The sequence below is a fragment of the Scyliorhinus canicula genome, chromosome 10, assembly GCF_902713615.1.
Source record: "Scyliorhinus canicula chromosome 10, sScyCan1.1, whole genome shotgun sequence".
NCBI lineage: Eukaryota > Metazoa > Chordata > Chondrichthyes > Carcharhiniformes > Scyliorhinidae > Scyliorhinus > Scyliorhinus canicula.
The window spans coordinates 12289241-12310212 of NC_052155.1; the positions used below are offsets into that span (position 1 = coordinate 12289241).

Sequence of the window (20972 nt, forward strand, 5' to 3'; positions counted from 1 at the left end):
TCGGTCGACGGAGCACTCGGTCGACGGAGCACTCGGTCGACGGAGCACTCGGTCGACGGAGCACTCGGTCGACGGAGCACTCGGTCGACGGAGCACTCGGTCAACAGCGCACTCGGTCGATGGAGCACTCGGTCGACAGCGCACTCGGTCGACAGAGCAGTCGACTCTGAAGAATGTTGTTGATATCTACGAAATTCCAATTCTTCTGACTGCTCCTATGTGTAAATGACCTCAGCATATCCAGCACATTTACCTTGAGGAGCTACTGCGTGCAGAAGATCTATGTACAGGGAGCTGTTGTTTTATGATTCATGCTTGTTCATATTGCTATCAGAATGGTACACAATATTCAAATTGTGTTTGAAGTGTAAACTTAGACCAAAGTATGTACAAATGAGGGGTTCATGTGGTTTCAAAATTCCACCACATTAGTTATTCCAAAAGGACAACTGCTTGAATTCTATAAGATGCTCCCGAGTGTTTTACAGACTGGGAATATAACCAGAATAAATGAATGGATATCAAGATGGATGTAAAGATTAGTTAGAATGGAATTACAGAGTGTGGCTAAAGGAGCTATTTATGAGAAAAGTATTTAATAGAGATTTAAAAGAAAGAATGTGCATTTATATCAATATTGAAATATTTTTGGAGTGTGCTCACCATTGTAATGTAGACAAAAGCAGCCAATTTCCACACAGCAAAATCCCACCCTTCCACGTGGCCTCTTGTGACTGCTGCCTGCCAACTTGGACACACACTCAGTGGTTGAAAAAAGATCTTCCCACTACCTACTTCATCTAACAACGTGACTATTAGAGCATTAACAAGCATCACCCTGATTTAATATGCTGTTCATGTAGCTCACAAGGCTAAATCGCTGGCTTATAAAGCAGGCCAGCAGCACGGTTCGATTCCCGTACCAGCCTCCCCGGACAGGCGCCGGAATGTGGCGACTAGGGGCTTTTCACAGTAACTTCATTGAAGCCTACTCGTGACAATAAGCGATTTTCATTTCATTTTTCATTTCATTTCATTTCATTTCATTTCATTACATTTTTCATGTATTACACAGAGTGTACGGCACAAAATCAGGCCATTCATTCCAGTTGGTCCATGCTGGTATTTATGCACCACCCCAACCTCTTCCGACTTTTCTTCATCTAACCCAATCAACAAACCTTTGATTCCTTTATTACTGAATTTTAACTCTCTGAATTGGCTAAACAGAAAAGGTGGAGTACAAACAGCAAAAAAAGAAGTATTAAGCTTTGACTACTTGGCATAATATCAGTTCCAAATTGAAAATGTTACATCCTTTTTCAAAAGAGGATGTCATGATAAGCCCAACAACTATAGGACAGACAGTTTAACCTCAGTGGTGAGATCTACAAGATGTACTGCAGTACCTCACCAAGGCTCCTTAGGCAGCACCTTTCATACCCATGAGCACTATCATCGAGAGGAACAAAGGCAGCAGACACATGGGAACACCACCACCTGGACATTCCCCTCTAAGTCACTCATCATCCTGACTTGGAAAGATATCACCGTTCCTTCACTATCGCTGTATCAAAATCCTGGAACCCGCTCCCTAATAACACAGTAGGTGTACCTACATCACATGGACTGCAGTGGTTCAAGAAGGCAGCTCACCACCACCTTCACAAGGGCAATTAGGGATGGGAACAAATGAAATGAAAAATGAAAATCGCTTATTGTCACAAGTAGGCATCAAATGAAGTTACTGTGAAAAGCCCCTAGTCACCACATTCCGGCGCCTGTTCGGGGAGGCTGTTATGGGATGCTGGCCTAGCCATGAAAATTTTTTTTTTTTTAATGGTTGATGGATGTTTTTTAGGATGGAGGGAGGAGCCAGTCTAGGAAGGAGCCCTTGCTTTCTTGATGTATATATAGTAAGAAGTCTTCCAACACCAGGTTATAGTCCAACAGGTTTGTTTGGAATCACTAGCTTTTGGAGCTCAGCTCCTTCATCAAGTGAATGAGATTCACCCGAGGAAGGAGCTGCGCTCCGAAAGCTTGTGATTTGAAACAAATCTGTTGGACTTTAACCTGGTGTTGGAAGACTTCTTATTGTGCCTGCCCCAGTCCATCACCAGCATCTCTACATCATTGTTATACATAATGATATAATTAGCAAGATAAAGCAATAGACCTGAGGATTGGGAAGTTTTAAATTTAGCAAAGGCAGACCACGGGATTGATGAAGGAGAAAATATAATATGACCGTAAGCTAGTGGGGGCATAAAAAACAACTGTGAAAGTTTCTATAGGCATTAGTGGAGTACAGAAAGTGCAGGATAGAGCTTAAGAAAGCAATTGGGAAAGCAAAGAGGGGATATGAGAAATCTGTAGCTGGTAAAAGTAGGGAAAATCCCAAGATATTCTAGAAGTATATCAATGGGAAGATGGTAACTAGGGGCAAAGTAGGGCCCATTAGGAACCAAGGGAGAAATCTGTGGGTGGAGCCAGAGGAAATTGGTAGGGTGTTAAATTAATATTTCACTTCTGTCTTCCCCACAGAATGAGGAGGCAGATATGAAACTCGAGGAGAGAGAGACTGTGAAGTTATTAAGCAAGTTGTCAGAGGGAGGAACGAGGTGTTGGATGTGTTGGCAGGCTTAAAAGTGGAGAAGTCTCCAGGTGTTGGTCTGGAATGCACTGCCTGGGCAGGTGGTAAAGGCGGGTTGCCTCACATCCTTCAAACAGTACCTGAATGAGCACTTGGCGGGTCTTAACATTCGAGGCTATGGGCCAAGTGCTGGCAAATGGGATTAGGATTGGCAGATCTGGTGCCTTTCATGCGGCGGTGCAGACTCGATGAGCCGAAGAGCATCGTTATTCTATTCTGCACTGTAATTTTCTCTGATTCTATGATCGGTATGTAAAGAGAAAAAGGATGATAAAAAGGAATGTAGGCCCCTTACAGTCAGAAATGGGGGAATTTATAGCGGGGAACAATGAAATTCATACTTTGCTTCTGTCTTCACAGAGAAATTATGAATACTGTAAATTCTGAGAAACACAAGTTTTAATGAAGAGCTAAAGGAAATTTATTAGTAAAGAAATGGTTTGTGGGAAATTAATAATAATAATCTTTATTGGTGTCACAAGTAGGTTTACATCAACACAGCAATGAAGTTACTGGGAAAATCCCCATGTCACCACATTCCGGCGCCTGTTCGGGTGCATTGAGGGAGAATTCAGAATGTCCAATTCACCTAACAAGCAGGTCTTTCGGGATTGTGGGAGGAAACCGGAGCACCCAGAGGAAACCCACGCAGACACTGGGAGAACGTGCAGACTCCGCACAGACAGTGACCGAAGCCAGGAATCGAAACTTGGACCCTGGAGCTGTGAAGCAACAGTGCTAAACACTGCGCTACCATGTAACCCCCAGGAGGAGAGATCTCTAGGGCCTGATAATTTTCATCCCAGAGTACTTAAGGAAGTGCCCTAGAAATAGTAGATCCATCGGTGGTCATTTTCCAAAATTCTTTGGACTCTGGAATGGTTCATACTGATTGGAGGGTCGCTTATATAATCCCGCTGTTCAAAAAGGGAGGTGGAGAGAAAACAGGAAACTATAGACCAGTGAGCCTAACGTTGGTAGTAGGGAAGGTGCTGGAGTCCAGTATCAAGGATTTCATAACACAGCATTTGGTAAGCGGTGGTATAATCAGGCAAAATCAGCATGGATTTACAGAAGGAAAATCATGCTTGACAAATCTACCAGAATGTTTTGAAGGTGAAACCAGTTGAGTTGACCAGGAAGATTGATTGATTGATTGATTTGATTTATTGTCACATGTACCGAAGTACAGTGAAAAGTATTTTTCTGCGGCCAAGGGAATGCACACAGTACGTACAAAGTAGAACCGGTGGATGTAGTTTATTAATCTTTTAGAAGGCTTTTGACAAGGTCTCACATAGCAGATTACTATGGAAAGTTAAAGTGTATGGGATTACGGGTCGTGTCTTGAGGTGGATAGAAAGCTGGTTGGCAGACAGGAAGCAAAGAGTTGGAATAAATGGATTATTTTCCGATTGGCAGGCAGCGACTAGTGGGGTACCATAGGGATCTGTGCGAGGACCCCAACTGGGACAAAGGAACTAAATGTATTATTTCCACATTTGCAGATGATACAAGGTTGGGTGGGAGGGTGAGCTGTGAGGAGGATGCAGAGATGCTTCAGCAGGATTTGGACAGGCTGTGTGAGTGGACAGATGCCTGGCAGATGTGGATAAATATGAGGTTCTCTGCTTCGGCAGCAAAAATAGGAAGGCAGATTATTATTTGAATGGGTGTAAATTGAGAGAGATGGATACTCAGCGAGGCCTTGGTGTCCTCGTGCGTCAGTCGTTGAAAATAAGCTCACACGTTCAGCAGGCAGTAAAGTAGGTAGATGGTTTGTTGGCCTTCATAGTGAGAGGATTTCAGGATAGGAATAGAGATGTTTTACTGCAATTGTATAGGGCATTGGAGTATTGTGTGCAGTTTGGTGTCCTTATCTGAGGAAGGATGTTCTTGCTATGGCGGGAGTGCAGTGAAGATTTACCAGGCTGATTCCTGGCATGGTGGGCCTGTCATATTTAGAAGAGTTTAGAAGAATGATGGGGGATCTCATAGAAGCATATAAAACTCTCAGAATTACACAGATTGTTGGGGAGTCCAGAACTAGTGGTTATAGTTTGAGGATAAGGGATAAATGTTTGAGGACTGAGGTGAGGAGAAATGTCTTCACCCAGAGAGTGGTGAATCTGTGGAATTCACTATCACAGGAGGTCAGGCCAAAAGTTTGCGTAATTTCAGAAAGGAATTAGATATAGCTCTTGGGGCTAAAGTGGTCAAGGGACGGGGCAAGGCTGGGTCAGGGTATTGAATTTGATGATCAACCATGATCATAATGAATGGCCAAGCAGGCTCGAAGGGCCGAATGGCCTCTTGCTTCAATTGTCTATGTATGTTTCTACGTATATTAGTGATGCAGACCTTTTGGTGTGCATGGTGCAGTTTCAAAATTTTCAGACGATATGAAACATGGTAGCATTGTAAACTGTGAGGAGGATGGTGTAGAACTTAAAATGGACATAGACAATTTGGTGGAATGGATGGACAAGTGGCAGATTCTGTCTAATAACATGAAGTGATTAAGTTTTGTAAGAAGAGTATGGAGGGACAGTATGAAATAAAGGGTACAATTCAAAAGGTTGCAGGAGCGTATGTGTATGTGCATGAGTCATTGAAGATGGTGACAGGTTGCCATAATGGTCCAGAAAGCCTTATTAATAGGAGCATAGACTAAAAGAGCAGGAAGGTTATGTTGAACTTGTATAAGACACGAGTTTGGCCTCAGCTGAAGCATTGTGTCCAGTGTGGGTGCTGCACCTTTGGAAAGATGGGACGGTATTAGAGACAGTGCAGAAAAGAATGCTTCCAGAGATGCGGAATTTCAACTTGGCAAAGTTAGAACTCTTTTCCTTGCAGAAAAGAAGGCGGAGAGGTGATTTGATACAAGTATTTAAGATCATGAGGGGCCTGGACAAAGTAGATAGGGAGAAAGTGTTCCCACTCATAAAAAGATCAAGAACGAGAGGGCATAGATGTGAAATAATGGCCGAAAGAGGCAGAAGTGACACGAGGAAATGCTTTTTTTTTTATAGAAAAACAATGTGGTTCGGGTATGGAATGCTCTGTCTGAGGCTGGTTCAGGCAAAACATCCAAAAGCCAGTCTGTTATCTGCAAAGGGATAATGGGTGAAGGCAGAGGAATGACACCAGTTGAATTGCCTCTTTGGAGAGCCTGTGCATATACGATGGGCTGAATGGCCTCCTTCTACGCTGTAATGATTCTGTGATTAAATGTGGCTGCAGACAATGTATTGGTTTGCAATTTTAGCAGGAACAATAATCCATAGGTTAAAGCCATTGTTCAACTAGTCATGACAGGAGTTGCCACAAACCAATCGAGGCTTGGATAAATTTTCCTCAATTTAAAATTCATGAAATGTCTAATGACCCATTCAATTAATTCATGATGTATGCTTATTGTCTGATGAATTGAAATCAAAGCGAATGATTTGGACTCTTCCTCGTTTGAAGAGGGCATCAAGGGACTTTGCATATCAAAGCCACCACAAATCAAGTGTTGAGACCATGGATCCCACTGTGTTAGTTCCCAAACTAAAATTAGGATGTTATTTGAGGTGTGGGCCATTTTCTGTGGAGCAGATTCCCAACTCATTAGCTGTTCTTAAAACAAACCCAACTCTCTCCCTCCCTCCTTTCCCCAATTCGAATCTATCTGTCTAGCCTGGAAGTTGAAATTTATAGGCTGGTAGATATTTCTTTAGTCCAGTATTAAGACTGAACTGTTGTAACAACCTTTTCTATCATTAGCACTGTGTAAATCTTGCCATAAAGGATGTATGCTTTTCCTCAGTGTATGAATAGTAATGACATTGAAACCAGTAGTTATGTGGAAGAGGTCCTGCATTCAAAGTGGGGTTATGAACTGTGATAATTCACTCTCACAAATGGACATTCTACTTTTTTGGCTTGAGCTCATTTTTCCTTGATGCAGGTAATGGAAAAAAACCAACAGCCCCAATTCATGATATTCTGATTGGATGTTTTGATTTTCCTAAAGAAAATAATTTTTCTGAGCGACTAGTTGAATGTTTCTTACAATAAGACAGTTCAGAGTGGTTTGTTACGTTTACTGTACCATGTAATGGAAATAAGGTCAGGTAAGTCGTTTCTTGCAGTAGGATGGCAGATCTTGGAAAATCGACCCTTGCTGTTATAGCATTAGAGCTCACTTTAACATGCTTATGAGAATTAGTTTAACCTCTAAAAATAATTCATATCCGTTATCTTGACATCCATTCTCGCAGGCCATTACTCGGAGCGATTTTTTAGTATTAATTTGTGAGACGTGGGTGACGCTGAAAACATTTATTGTCCATCCCTAATTATCCTTGAGGATGTGGTGTGAGTTGCCACTTTGAACCACTTCATGGTGTGGTGTAAGTACACCATAGTTACAGGATTTTGACCAAGTGACTTGACCCAGTTCCTGAGGTGAGGGTTAAGGAACAAATCTAATTCAACCCAAGTGATTCATACCTTAATATAACTTGGTTGAAGAATGTGTTTCGACAGCCTGGGCTGGTCAATTCAGAGGGTGGTCAATTCAGAGGGTGGTCAATTCAGAGGGTGGTCAATTCAGAGGGTGGTCAATTCCAGCTGCCCTTGACCCGGAGTCACAACACAATTGAATTAATTCCCCCCCCCCCCCCCCCCCCCCCCCCCCCCCCCACTTAAGCTTGTTCCACCCTCTACACACATACAAGACAGACAAACACAGAGGGGAGAAGAGGGGGTAAAATAATAAGTAAAAGATTAGTCTTTGTTTCAGATGGTTGTTTCTCTTGCATCTTCCTTCACTTCAAACTAGGCTAAACTATCAGTTTGAGATTTCTACTTTCCAGTCTGCAATGGATTGTAGATTCATTCAGGTCTCTGCAGTTTCATAAATACAGCAGCTCTCAGCTTTTTTGGAGAAAATACAAGGGAGAGAAAGAGAGAGAGCAAGTCCTTGTCTCTGTGTGTCCAGGTCGCAACTCTGCTTTCCTTAGGTCTCTTAGGCAGGATCCAATCACCACCTGTTGCCGGGCAGAATGCGGCCGTTTGGCCAATTCATTGGCCACCAACCAGCCAATCGAACTGAGTTCCACCCCATGTCTCGGGTGCCTCAAAGCGCTTTTGTTGCTCGAAATCTAACACCGTATACTATGTCGCAATGTTTTGAATTCCTCTGCTTGATTTAAAGATACATGTCCATTAAGCACCCATGGATCAAAATGATGAGGACAAAAAATAAAGCAAGGGGTAATAAGGGAATAAAGGACCCTCACAAATGTCACTTCCTGGATAGAAATAACTCATCTGATCCAGATGGAACGTATCCTAGCTTGCTGTAACAAGCAAAGAAAGAAATAGCAGAGGAACATTGCTCACAATTGTTCAATCTTCATTGGATACAGGAGTAATGGTGGAGGGCTGTGCCTAATGTTAGTGTGCAATTCAAGAAAGGACAAATGATAAACTGGAAAGCTGCAAGCTGGTGAACCTAACATCAATGGCGGACAAGTTCACATCAGGATCTCCTCTGGTTCTCAACTCTTCTATCACTGGGAGCAATTTCTCTGTATCTACTCTGTCCAGATTCCTCGTAATGTTGAAACACCGGCGCTCATGCGCAGTGGCTTCCTTCTCCACGCCGGCCCTCGACTCAACATGGCGCAGGGCTACAGGGGCCGGCGCGGAAGATAGGAGACCCCCCACCAGAGAGGCTGGCCTGCCGATCGGTGGGCCCCGATCTCAGGCCAGGCTGCATCCCCGGTCGGACTCCCCCTCCCCACCCACAGGCCGCCCCCGGACCTTTCCACGCCGACGTCCCGCCGGCTGAGAGCAGGTGTGAACGGCGCTGGCGGGCATCAGGTTTTTTTACGACAGCCGCTTGGCCCATCCCGGGTCAAGAATCAGCTTTGTGCTGAGAGAATCCCGCCCCTGGGTCTTGCTTTCCAAAGCTAGCAGCACCATATACTATATTGCAACTTCTTGAATTTCTCCCCCTTTCTGCTGCTTGACTGAAATATACATGTCCGTTAAGCATCCATGGATCAAAAATGATAACGGCAAAAATAAACAAAATGGAAATAAGGGATTCAGCAGAAAGGATCCTTACAATAATATCGTTGCTTTTTTACCCTGTGCTTCTATTCATTAAAGCTCATGAGTCCATATGTCCTTTTAACCACTTTTCTCAACCTACCCGGCTGACGTCAATGATTTGTACAATTATACCCCCAGTGTTGGGTGTTTCTCCACCCACCTCAGCCTTGTGCATTTTATTTCATATTAGTTCTCCACATTCTTCCTACCAAAATGTACTGCTCGCACCTCTCCGCATTAAATTTTATTCATCATGTGTCTTCCATTTCCACCAGCATGCCTCTGTCCTCTGGATGTCTGTCACTATCCTGAATAGTTTGCAATGCATGGAAGTTTCACCTGCAAATTTTCAAGTGTGCCCTTAATATATATCAAGAAAAGTAGTGGTCCCAGTAAGATCACTGACAAACCCCACTGTGTACCTTGTTGAATTTGGGAAATTAACATGGTTTTTACAGTGGTCCTGAAGTTAAACGACAAATAACAAGACGAGCAGGCGTCTAAAGGAATAATGAGATGTAATATTCCCAGCAACAAGATTATCAGCTGTCTAGTGTTATGGGCCAGGGCTTAGAAACTCCAAAGTATGTTTATGAAGTCCACAAGACCTACAACCTTTATATTGAATTTGGCTAGGATTAGCACCAGAACCTTACCTTCAGGTGTGATTTGTCAGTCTTCCTAGACACTTTAATCAAGAGAAGCTTTATTCTAAGAACTTAGTTAACATATAAACATACAGCAAGAATTTTTATCAATTACAAAAATAAAGACACCCCACAGCTACAGTAATATATGTACAGCACTTAATGAATTCCCCCTTAACTGTTTCAATTCAATAATGTTATGGACCAGGGTTTAGAAAGCTCCAATGTATATCATGGAGTTCACCTGACCCACAACTGCTTATGAATAACTCAGGTGTTATTCAACAGAGGCCTTAAACATTTTAAATCAAAAACAAAGCTTATTTCATGAATTCAGTTAACATTTCTATAAACACACACAGTAAGCATTTTTATCAACAACAAACATAAATACCCCACACAGCTACAGTTCTCTATAACTCTCTAACTTCCCTTTCTGCTGTTTCAACTTCATAACAACATCCAATAAAACTAGAACAACCTTTTTTTCCCAAAACAGTAGGTGTGAATTCCTTACAGAAAACAGTTGTCACTTTTAAATTATCAAGTGATCTGGACACCTTTTAACATGCAGAGAGAGAGAGGCAGGAGAAGCCGTCTTTGTCTGAATCCAGCTTCTATCTGTGTAAACCGAAAGTAAAACCCAGATCCACAGCCCAGCTCAATCCACATAGTGACATCACTGAAGCCATTTGATAAACACACATTTCTTAAAGGGACACTCCCATGACAATAACAAAATACAATAAACCAAAAAACCCTTTTCAAGGGCATGGCACAGCACACTGCATTCTCACTTGGTTAAGTCTTGTTAGTGAAATTCTGATCCAATTTTTAACCAGCAGATTCAACTCCTTCCGGTAAGCAATTATATATCTAAAGCTACCACCAAGGTGATTTTTATTGGAACAGATATTTAAAATGAAGATATGGAGAGACGGGCCAAAATACTTTCCTCTGTAGTCCAAGCAGTCAACCTGAAAATGAAACTAAAACATCCTCACAGCCACAGCTCTGCTCCACCCACAAAATGACATCACTGAAGCCATGTGATCAGACAAAAACCTTTCTTAAAGGGGCACTCCCATGACATCTCGAGACATTGAGGTGCGAATGGCCATATCAGAAATATTATTTGCCAGTGGGGCTACACAAATTATAACTTCTAAAGGCAAGGAATTTGAGAAATGTAGACAGCCAAATCCACAGTTTGGGACATCAAAGAGATTGAGAATTATAACTGCTATCAGCCTCATTGGGGAAGGAGGCTAATTCTCCATCTAACGGTCAGGCAGGCAAGTTCCATCTGTGTCCGAGCCACGGAGCCCTGTTTCACCTAACATTTAGAGCCACAGCAGATTACAGATATTCTCCTCTGAAAGACGCAGTTTTGTGCCTTCGCTGAAGCAGAAAGAGATGTTTCCCAGACTAAGTGGTATTGTGTAGTAACTACTAACTGCACCCATGTAGAGTTACTACACTTGGATGTTGCTTGGAAAAAGTGGTGTCTCAGTGAGTTCAGGGAACAAGATGAAACGATGTGTGTAGTTATTAATATACTTAAGTGTCATAGTATATATTAGTCTTTTGTCGTCTTTTTCTCTTTACAAAACATTCTGATTTATTTTTTTACACTACGATTGGTCTGGTTCCTCACTGAATTGTACATTGTTCCTCACATTTTTCCAAACATATCCCACTAAGAACCAGTGTTTCACGTTATCCTTTCGGGTTTTGAGACACTCGCAGGTAACATGAAAAATGAAAAAAATGAAAATCGCTTATTGTCACGAGTAGGCTTCAATGAAGTTACTGTGAAAAGCTCCTAGTTGCCACATTCCGGCGCCTGTCCGGGGAGGCAGTTACGGGAATCGAACCGTGCTGCTGGCCTGCTTGGTCTGCTTTAAAAGCCAGCGATTTAGCGGGGTTCTTAACCCTGTCCCCCGTCAGAAAAACAACAGTTCACCACTACTCTGATTTGTCTGATCCAGCCGACGGCGTATCCACGCAGCTACTTTCTCTTTTATTCCATGGACTAAACACCTAAAACAAACGGATTATCAGTTCATTAAAACATTGACTTTTATTGGGACTTCACTGTATGCAAATTGGCTCATCTGTTTCCTCCATTACAACATTGACGACTACTCAGAAGTGGTTCATTGGCTATAAAATACTTTGGGATGTATCAGTTAAATGTATTCCAATTTAATGCACCATTATTCCTAATCCAGCTGCAACTGTGGGTATCTCTCATGTCTTGGGAATGTGTGGTTTAGTTATTTCACGCTACAGCTGACGGATAAATTGTTGCATTTAAATGTTTCCCACAGGGTGATTCAGTCCAAATGGTGGATGAAAAACCTTTCTCTGACTCTTCCACCCTGGAACAGAAAACTAATAATATTGGCGGAACCACTGGATGTATCAGTTTATGGATGCAGTGGATGTTGCCCAAAGTGACTGTGAAATTGTTTGCTCAGGAACCTGGCAGTAAAGGCACAGGTGAGAAAGATATTTTTCTGCATCTATGACTAAGGAGTGAAAAATCACCTTTGCCTTTCCTCCTCCACTCATTACGAACAAACATTCAGAAATGTAGGTGTTTAAATTACGAGTCTGTAACCAGTATCGCTAAATGAAATTTCTAGGATACAGGTGGTAACGAATCAGCAGACCAGTTTACACTTGAGTGGTTTTCTTTTTCATTGTGTCAGATTACTCAAACAAGTGCCTGTTGGTGGGAGGACATAAACTTGTGCCTAAACTCACTATGTGATAACCCCGCTATCTTTCAGGAGGAGCTACACAGTTTAGAACAAATGCCTCCACACAGAGAGAGAAGTAATAATAATAATAAAATAAACAGTAAGGCAGCTTCTTACACACCTTTCTTTTCTTTGTGATCTTCCACCTGATCTTTGACATTATTAGAAAATCTATGGGAACAGATTTTATCCTTCTGCCATTTAGGAACTGATGCATTTGTAGATTTGTTTTAAAATTTGGGCAGGGAGGAGGAATATGTTAAATGCAGCTGGGTCCGAGTAATTGTGATGTTTGTCAAAGAAATCTGATATGTGCTGCTTTGGACTAAAGTTACAAACACGTAAAATGGATGGACAGGTAAAGATCAGCTGGTCTACCATGTATAATGGCCATAGCATCACAACAGTGCATTTCCTTCCTCCCACCCTCCCGCCTCCCCTGTCTTGCCTACTTACCCCAACCGTGTAATCCCCTGGGAAAGGTAAATGACGGAGAAATAAGTTAGGACTCTTAAGGGAAAAAATACTTGGAAAAAAGCCTCTCCGACCTCCTCAGATGATTGAGACTAGTTCCGGAGATTACATGGATCAAGTGTTATCTATAATGTTCCAAGCTCCTCTATTCTGTTGTTACTCGAGCCATTGCATATTTCAGGAGTGAGTTATGATAAACTTTGAAAACCTTCAGCAATTTTCAGCTGAATTGCTGTGGTGAGGTGTTCATTCGTTCATTGATGTCATCTCGTTCCCAGAAAGATGGCGGATATGGATCTCCACCTCTCTCTGTCCTGTGATGCCTGACAGATTCTGCATAAGTCAACTACATTAAGTTCATTTTATCCATCATCCATTTCTCTTCAACCAAAGACCAACCTTCTAGAGTAGAATCATCATTCTGCCACAGTGATGAGCGGATAGGCTTGCAGTTTATTTAGTTTTGCAACTTTACGTCACGCTGAAAGAGTACTTTGATTCTTCAGACCCATGGTAGATACCCAGTTAATTAATATGACACCAACCTGCTCTTTCTGAGACATTATTAGAGCTACCATTTCTTTTGATTGATGAAGTTCTCCAATTGCACTTTCAGAGATCTGTGTTGTCGGCGAACTCGAAGACCTGAGTGCTTCAGTAGACATCCAAGATGTTTACACTAAGGTGAAGTGTAAAGTAGGCAGCTTCAATATTGATCACTACAAGAACAGGTAAAATAATAATGGTTTGTCAGGTGTATGCTGTCTCTTTATGGGATCAGATAAAGTTGTCCATCTATGTTGCTGTTTGATGCATCGATTTAAAAAGTTATATCTGCAGTACAATTTCGAATTGCTATGATGACCAGATTTGCCATTGACCCACACACTCGCCTGGCAGAACTTGTAAACAGCTGAGTGACAATGAGCTAACAACCTTAGCTCCTGAGCCCAAGAGACTGCAAGCCCTAGTACCCATGTCAACCCAAAGGTTATGCTATCTAATGGCAATGATCCATGCATAAAAGCATCTGTGCCCTCCACCACTAGCTCACAGTCTGCACTGTCCAAAGAAGCGATGTCCCCAGATGTATTTCTGGTTACAGTATCTCCTTGGTCATAACTTTGTAGATCAATTGAACGCACTAAGTGTAGTTTGTTTGAATTATTGCCAGAGTCAATTTTTTGTGGACGTTTGCTTGCATTTTTGTTAGTGCCTGTGCACCTTCACGGTTTAGGTGAACCCTAATGTCAAATAATAATTAGGGCCGAGATACCAACAGTATATTTTTCAGAAAGCGAATCACATCGGCTGAATAACAATAAATGCCAAAAACGATCTGCAGTTCAGACATCGGCAGAGAGACTGAGCTGACGATTCGGGTCGATTATCTTTAATCAGAACCCATCCATATTTTTCACGCTGTTTCCAAAACCCTCAATTTATTTCAAATCATCATTCATTCAAGCGGGAACTAGGGTGAGTGGCTGGATATGTTTGCCAGACTGCAAAAAAACAAGTGTACTCACCATGGAGCTTGTTGTCCAAACCCTGAATCTTGTTTTGTTTTAGAAATATTTTTATTGGAATTTTGCATTTAACAAGGAGGTGGAGTTAATCCTCTACAGCGCGTCGATTCAGATTCATCCCCCTATCTCCACGCCCAACTTGTCCTCCCAATTACGTAGGGTCCTGACCTTTTCTATGAATTGTTTGTAGATATCGCCACTTTGGTTATCTCCAGGCCAGTCCAGTCCTACCATTGTGTCCAGAAATGTGTGTCCAGGTCTCTTGGGGCACGTTTTTGTCTCCTTGCAGAGAAATTCGCTCAGCTGCAGGCACCTGAGCTGTTTCAATTTTGGAAGTTCGAACTTCTTTGAAAGATCCCCTACGGTCACCAGTCTATCGTCCACATACATGTCCTTCATTCTCAGTATCTCTCTGTCCTCCCGCCATCTTGCAAATGTGAAGCCCTTCCTCGCCAATGTGAACCTATGGTTGGTGCAGATGGGGCCTCTATGGACATGTTGCCAAGCTTGAAATGGCACCTGCCCTAAATCTTATTACCATTCATTACTCAGTGCTGCTGTGTTACACCCAGAGATTCCAAGCAAGGATAGTGTGACGCAACCCCTAGTGTTGGTAGGACACTTACAGTTCAGCATTATTCTCTGAATTCCTTGGAGTAAAACAGTGCATATTTTGTTGGACCCCAGCGTCTCTTCATCTCCGAGAATTCCTGCAGGTTTTGGCATCAAAATCCTCAAAATCATTTGGTATGGATAATTCATTGAACCATAGAATCCTTACAGTGCAGAAGGAGGCCATGTAGCCCATTGAGCCTGCACCAAACGTCTGAAAGACGACCTCATTGAACTTCATTTCATGGAATAGCATCATAGAATCCCTGCAGTGCAGAAGGAGGCCATTCGGCCCATCGAGTCTGCACCGACCCTTCGAATGAGCTGCTCATTTACACTCCCCCTTCCACCCCACCCTATCCCTGTAACCCCATAACCTAACCTGCACATCGCTGGACACTAAGGGCAATTTAACATGGCCAATCGACCTAACCCGCACACCTTTGGACTGTGGGACGAAACAGAGCACTCGGAGGAAACCCAGGCAGACACACGGGGAATGTGCAAACTCGACACAGTCACCCAAGTCCAGAATCCAACCCAGGCCCCTGGTCCTGTGAGGCAGCAGAGCGAACCATTGTGCCACCGTATTGCCCAAGATTTGGTAGATATTCATTGATTTATTCATGGATTTTGATGACTCCGGTTATGACCTGTGCTTTCAAACTAGCTCTTCAAAAGAATAAAGATTGCAAAATAATATTTACCCCATCATTCTATAAAGTCTTATCTCGGCAGACCATGGCACAGCTTCACTCACCTCATCCTCTTTTGCTCCCATCAATGCTACTGCTTGGGAAAATCAAGCACAAGACACTTTACAAAGTAAATCAGAGTCTGTAAGTGTCCAGATCGCACATCAAACGCAATTAGGAGTGGACAATTAATTCTGCCCTATCCAGAATCCTGTGAAAGAATATTTGAAAAAATTAGGAAGTATTTAGGTCGATGTGAAGTTATTAGTTTGTATGATGTTTCTAATTGAAAAGGCAGCAATGTTTTGGTTGTTGGTGTGCACATTGAGTAATATTCACAGAAACATTTGTACTCAATTTGTTTAGAAACAGGAGGAGGCTGTTTATTCCCATTTTAGCCTGTTTTACCATTCAGTGAGATCTTGGCTGATCTGTGGCCTAATTCCCACCTTTACCCCTTATCCCTTAACAGCTGTGGTTGACAAGACTCTATCAATCTCACTTTTAAAATTAATAATTGATCTAACACCGATTGCCATTCATGGAAGAGATTTCAATCTTCCACCATCCGTTGTTTGAAGAATTCTTCCTGATCGTAACGTCTGATTGTAACTTTTTGACTATGCTCCCCTCGTCCCATTAGTGGGAGACAATGAGGTCGTGATAATGTCACTGTGTTAGTAATCCAGAGGACCAAGCAATGTTCTGGGGATACAAATTCAAATCCCACCAGGGCATTGGGTGGAATTTGAATTCAATTAAGTGCTAAGATAGCCTCTGGTGATTCCTAGCTTTTTGTACTCTCCACAATCCTTGTTTCCTTGAACAGGGATTCTGTCCTCATCAGCACTTGTTCTGGTGCTTAATCCAAGATTAGTCCGTTTTCTGGTTTTAGCATAACAGTACTACGTCTTATTTCCCTCAGATCCCTTGATCTGACCAAATCTCAGAGTCTGGGCAATAGCACAACCTGCTGTGTGTCAAGGTCTTAAAACCTGAACCCCGCTTTGAATAGGTTTCAATGCGAGTTTTTGTTTACATAATAAGTGCAGGTCACATGGGTTTAACGGCGAGCACATTTTTTTTCAAATTCTAGATTACCCAATTCATTTTTTCTAATTAAGGGTCAATTTAGCGTGGCCAATCAACCTACCCTGCACATCTTTGGGTTATGAGGGTGAAACCCACGCAAACACGGGGAGAATGTGCAAACTCCACACGGACAATGACCCAGAGCTGGGATCGAACCTGGGACCTCAGCGAACAGATTTAGTATGAAGTCACATGGGCTTGTCTCTGGGCAGGTTTAATAGCAGGTCACATCCTCGCCCCTCCACGACTCTATTTTACATTGAATCAAAGGAGATAGTTTGAAAAATAACCATCAAATAAAGCCTGTTAGTAATAACAATGGGAGAATAAGATAGAAGGTATGGGAGCTTAATTATGGCTGTTTGCTCTGTCCAGTTATCCAGTTACCTTCAATTCTCATCACCCTGTTTGGTTGGCCTGGTTTTGACTGCTCATATTCAATGTCTCTTCTGTAGATATAATTTAGATGTGTGTGGAATGATGATTCATATTTGTTAAGAAAGTAGAATTCTGAAATAGTTAAATTACTGTTTTTACAGCATGAACACATTCACTCTAGTAGCACTAATTATAATGATAAATATTTTGAAACATTAGAAATCTATGAAAGTGATGTTATTCTATGAATAAAAAGAAGGTATTTTGTCAGAAAGTTCAATTTGACTGTTGGGCATATTCCTCCTTTCGATATGATAAAGTGTTGTACATACGTAATTTTTGGGAGTGTATGTATATTCAGTGCAGTTTATAATTTGTATAAGTCGATAAAAATCACAAGCCTACTTAGACTAGACAAGGCAGGCATTCTGTTTTCCAGGCCAGGTGAAGGCTGGCACACAGGACAGTTTGATGGACTGCTTCTACAATGCAAAGAAAAACCTGGGGTGAGACTCTCATAGTGAATAAGTCACTGCAGATTGCTCAATCTTTCAACGTGGATGACAAACTTCATCCAAATTCTGAGGCAGAATGTGAAAACTATGGTTACAAGTACTGAGCAACTTCACAGAGTTTTGTGGTTAGATTTGACTATTTGCTACAATTCAGTCATTTTCTCTGAGAACATGTGAAGGGAAACAAGAAAACTGCAGCTCAGCTCTTTAATTCCACTTCCCCTATGGAGAATGTACAATCTACCTTTATCCTCCAGTGTTCTGAGATAGGATTCTGGCTGCAAAATTTCTCAGATAGCTGTCTATTTTTATTCTGTCGATCAGTGTGACTTGCTGACTCTGATTGGACGCGATTTTTCTTCTATTATCCCTTGCTCCACCATTTGAAGAGCATTTGATCATCTTGGCCCAGACCTCTGCTCAGAAATTCAATTAGAATTTCAAACTTGAATGCATTTAATGATTTCCTTTTAGACCTTGTTACAGTGGATGTAAACTAAACCTCTCTTAAAATAACAAAATTCCTTTTAAGTTTAAATTGCAAAAAGAGAAAATGCTCCATATGATCCTAAACAGATGCCTCCCACACTGATCTGCAAAAACCTGCCTTTCAAAATCGAAAGTTGAAGTGTAACGTAACTTATAGAAGTGAACAGTTAATTAACCCGGTAGCTTGGAGTGCCAAGAATTCCCTGTTGCTTTCGCCATGACAACGCCTTGGCCAACCACGCTTGACTTGCCAACCAATCAGCACCCTTTTCCCTGTAGTATAGATTGTTGTGATTGTTTGAAATTTGGCATTCTTGTGTTTGCCCTGATGAGTGCAAGGTGAAAAACTTCAGCAACGTGTCTCTTTTTTCAGCAATACAAGCACTTCATTGTCCCACAGTTTTTAATATTCCATTGTGAAATGTGGGTTAAGTAGGTTCCACAATAATTCCAGTAAAAGTTAATGTAGCCTTCTAAAAGTCCTGGTTCAAAAAAAATAAGTCCTGGTTATAAAACTTAATTAAAATTTACATAAAATTCATTATAAGGTATTTTAATCTGAACTGCAGAAATATTTTTTCTTCACAGGTCAAATTGTTTAACTTGTAAGAGCCTATATCTTGAAAAGGCAATGGTTCCCTGTAGGTTGAGTTCTTGTAACCATGTTTTCTCATTTATAGTGATGCTTATTGCTTATGTTCCGAATCAAATAGGTTTTACTTTCTACTTCCTGTTGAATTTATTATTTGTGTGTCAGACCAACAGGAAATCTGTTAAGTCTTTTTTTCACATTTTCCCCATTGTTACATGCTCCTTATTACATGCAACGTCTTGCAAAATCAAAATATGATTCGAATGTTACCTTTGTGATAGTTTTGTAAATAAATGCCGCATTAGAATTTCACAGAATTGGTCGCTGTGATAACTTAATGATTTGGAAATTTAATTCTGACTTGATTCGAAAAAGATTCACCTGCTGGCCCACACAGCTCTTTGGACATGGAGAGGCCGATCATGCTATTTGTTACATCGTATGTGGAGCACATAACATGGGAGCACTCAAGATGATTGATCCTTGCAGCTGCTTTCAGCTGTTAAAACCTTCGGTATAATCCGCAAATTCTTAAATTATTTGCTTATGGCCTTTTTATTGCTTTCCCCCCACTCCCCACTGTCTGTCCTCTCCCTCTTGTCCATCACCTCAAGCCTCGGGGAAGGCCCATGGTCTCTGGGGCATTTCGGAGGTGTTGTACTTTCTTGTACTGATAAGCTGAACAGACGCACCCTGTTGGTTCGACCCCTCAGCAAGCAAGATCCTTTCAGTCATTTCTCTGGCTTCTTTCCTCCTGTAAGAAATAAGTTAAATTACTATTACTGATTTAATCTTTTAGTAACTTTTTAATCTGTAAATATGTATTGCACGTACATATATACCCTCAAAATATAACCATGATCAGTCATTAAATTACTTCCTTGAGTAGAACCGCAACCTTTTTTCCTGAAATGCAATTTCTCAAATGTAGCAGACAAAGGTCACAAAATAATTTTGATAATGACGGTATAAATGAAAGAAATCAAGCCTTCAGATGTCACAATGGTACTGTTCAAATCTGAAAGAGATGAAAATCTATATCGCACCTTTCATGTTGTAGGGACATCCCAAAGCGTTTTACAGTCAATGAATCGTAGTCACAGTGTAACACAGGAAATGTGGCAGCCAATTTCATTGATCATAGAATTTACATTGCAGAAGGAGGCCATTTGGCTCATCGAGTCTGCACCGGCTCTTGGAAAATGCACCCTACCTAAGCCCACACCTCCACCCTATTCCCGTAACCCAGTAACCTCACCTAATCTTTTTTTTGGACACTAAGGGGAAATTTATCATGGCCAATCCACCTAACCTGCACATCTTTGTGACTGTGGGAGGAAACCGGAGCACCCGGAGGAAACCCACGCACACACGGGGAGGATGTGCAGACTCCGCACAGACAGTGACCCAAGCCGGAATCGAACCTGGGGCCCTGGAGCTGTGAAGCGATTGTGCTATCCACAATGCTACCGTGCTGCCCATCCCTCAGGACATTTAAGAGTCAACCACATTGTTGTGGTCTTTTGGTTTTGTTTATTCTTTCATGGGGTGTGGACATCGCTGGCAAGCCCTGTATTTGTTGCCCATCCCTAATTGCCCTTGAACTGAGTTGCTTGCTAGGCCAACTCAGAGGGCAGTTGAGAGTGAATCTCATTTCTGTGGGTCAGGATGGCAGATTTCCTTCCCTAAAGGATGTTACTGAACCAGATGGGTTTCATGGTCATCATTAGACCTTTAATCCCAGATTGTTATTGACTTCAAATTTCACCATCTGCCGTGATGGATTTCGAACCTGGGACGCAAGAGCATCACGTTGGGTCTCTGCGTTACTAGTCCAGTGCCAATATCACTACACTCCACAGTGAGAGCAGACCTTGGTTTATGATATCATCTGGAACACTGCTTTTCCGACTGTGCAGCACACCCAATGTACTGCACTAAAGTAATAACCTAGACTGTTGTGCTCAAGTCTCTGCAGTGGAACCGAAACCGAAAGCTTTCTGACTCAGAAGCCCGAGTGGTACTGACTGAATGAAGGATACCACAATGGCTGATCAGAGGCACAGAAGGAGGCTATTTGGCCCATCAGACCTAAGCCGGCACTTTGGAGAATGATTCAATCAGTTCCACTCCTCCCACTCTATCCTCACAGCCCTGCAAGTTTATTTTTCTCCAGTCTCCAACGAAGTTCCTTTTGAAATCATTGTGAGGTGTCCAGATTTGTCACGATACTCCAGGTGTGGTCTAACGAGAGTTTTGCATAGCTGAAGAATAACTGCGACCCACTATATCTATCTAGAGGGCCAGAACATAAAGACACAGCATTCCATTAGCTTCAGCTGGCCTGAGGTAAAGGGATCTTGAGGCCAGATAGCCTACTGGATGCTAACATCGGCTGAAGCAGCATCACTAGGAAAGGA

At 42.0% G+C, this 20972-nt stretch overlaps 1 protein-coding gene across 5 annotated transcripts in view; it reads left to right on the forward strand.

Moving 5' to 3' along the window:
* LOC119972233 (vacuolar protein sorting-associated protein 13B-like) overlaps positions 1-20972 on the forward strand; it is a 1046946-nt gene that overhangs the window by 698534 nt on the left and 327440 nt on the right. For 2 of the 5 annotated variants that reach the window (XM_038808616.1, XM_038808617.1), the window contains exons 26-28: positions 11742-11913; positions 13267-13381; positions 19167-19308. In XM_038808616.1, coding sequence (XP_038664544.1) covers positions 11742-11913; positions 13267-13381; positions 19167-19308 — 429 coding nt within the window. Of the gene's footprint in view, positions 1-11741; positions 11914-13266; positions 13382-17395; positions 17463-19166; positions 19309-20972 lie in introns of all 5 variants that reach the window. The other 3 variants (XR_005462014.1, XM_038808618.1, XM_038808619.1) reach the window with 3 other exon arrangements.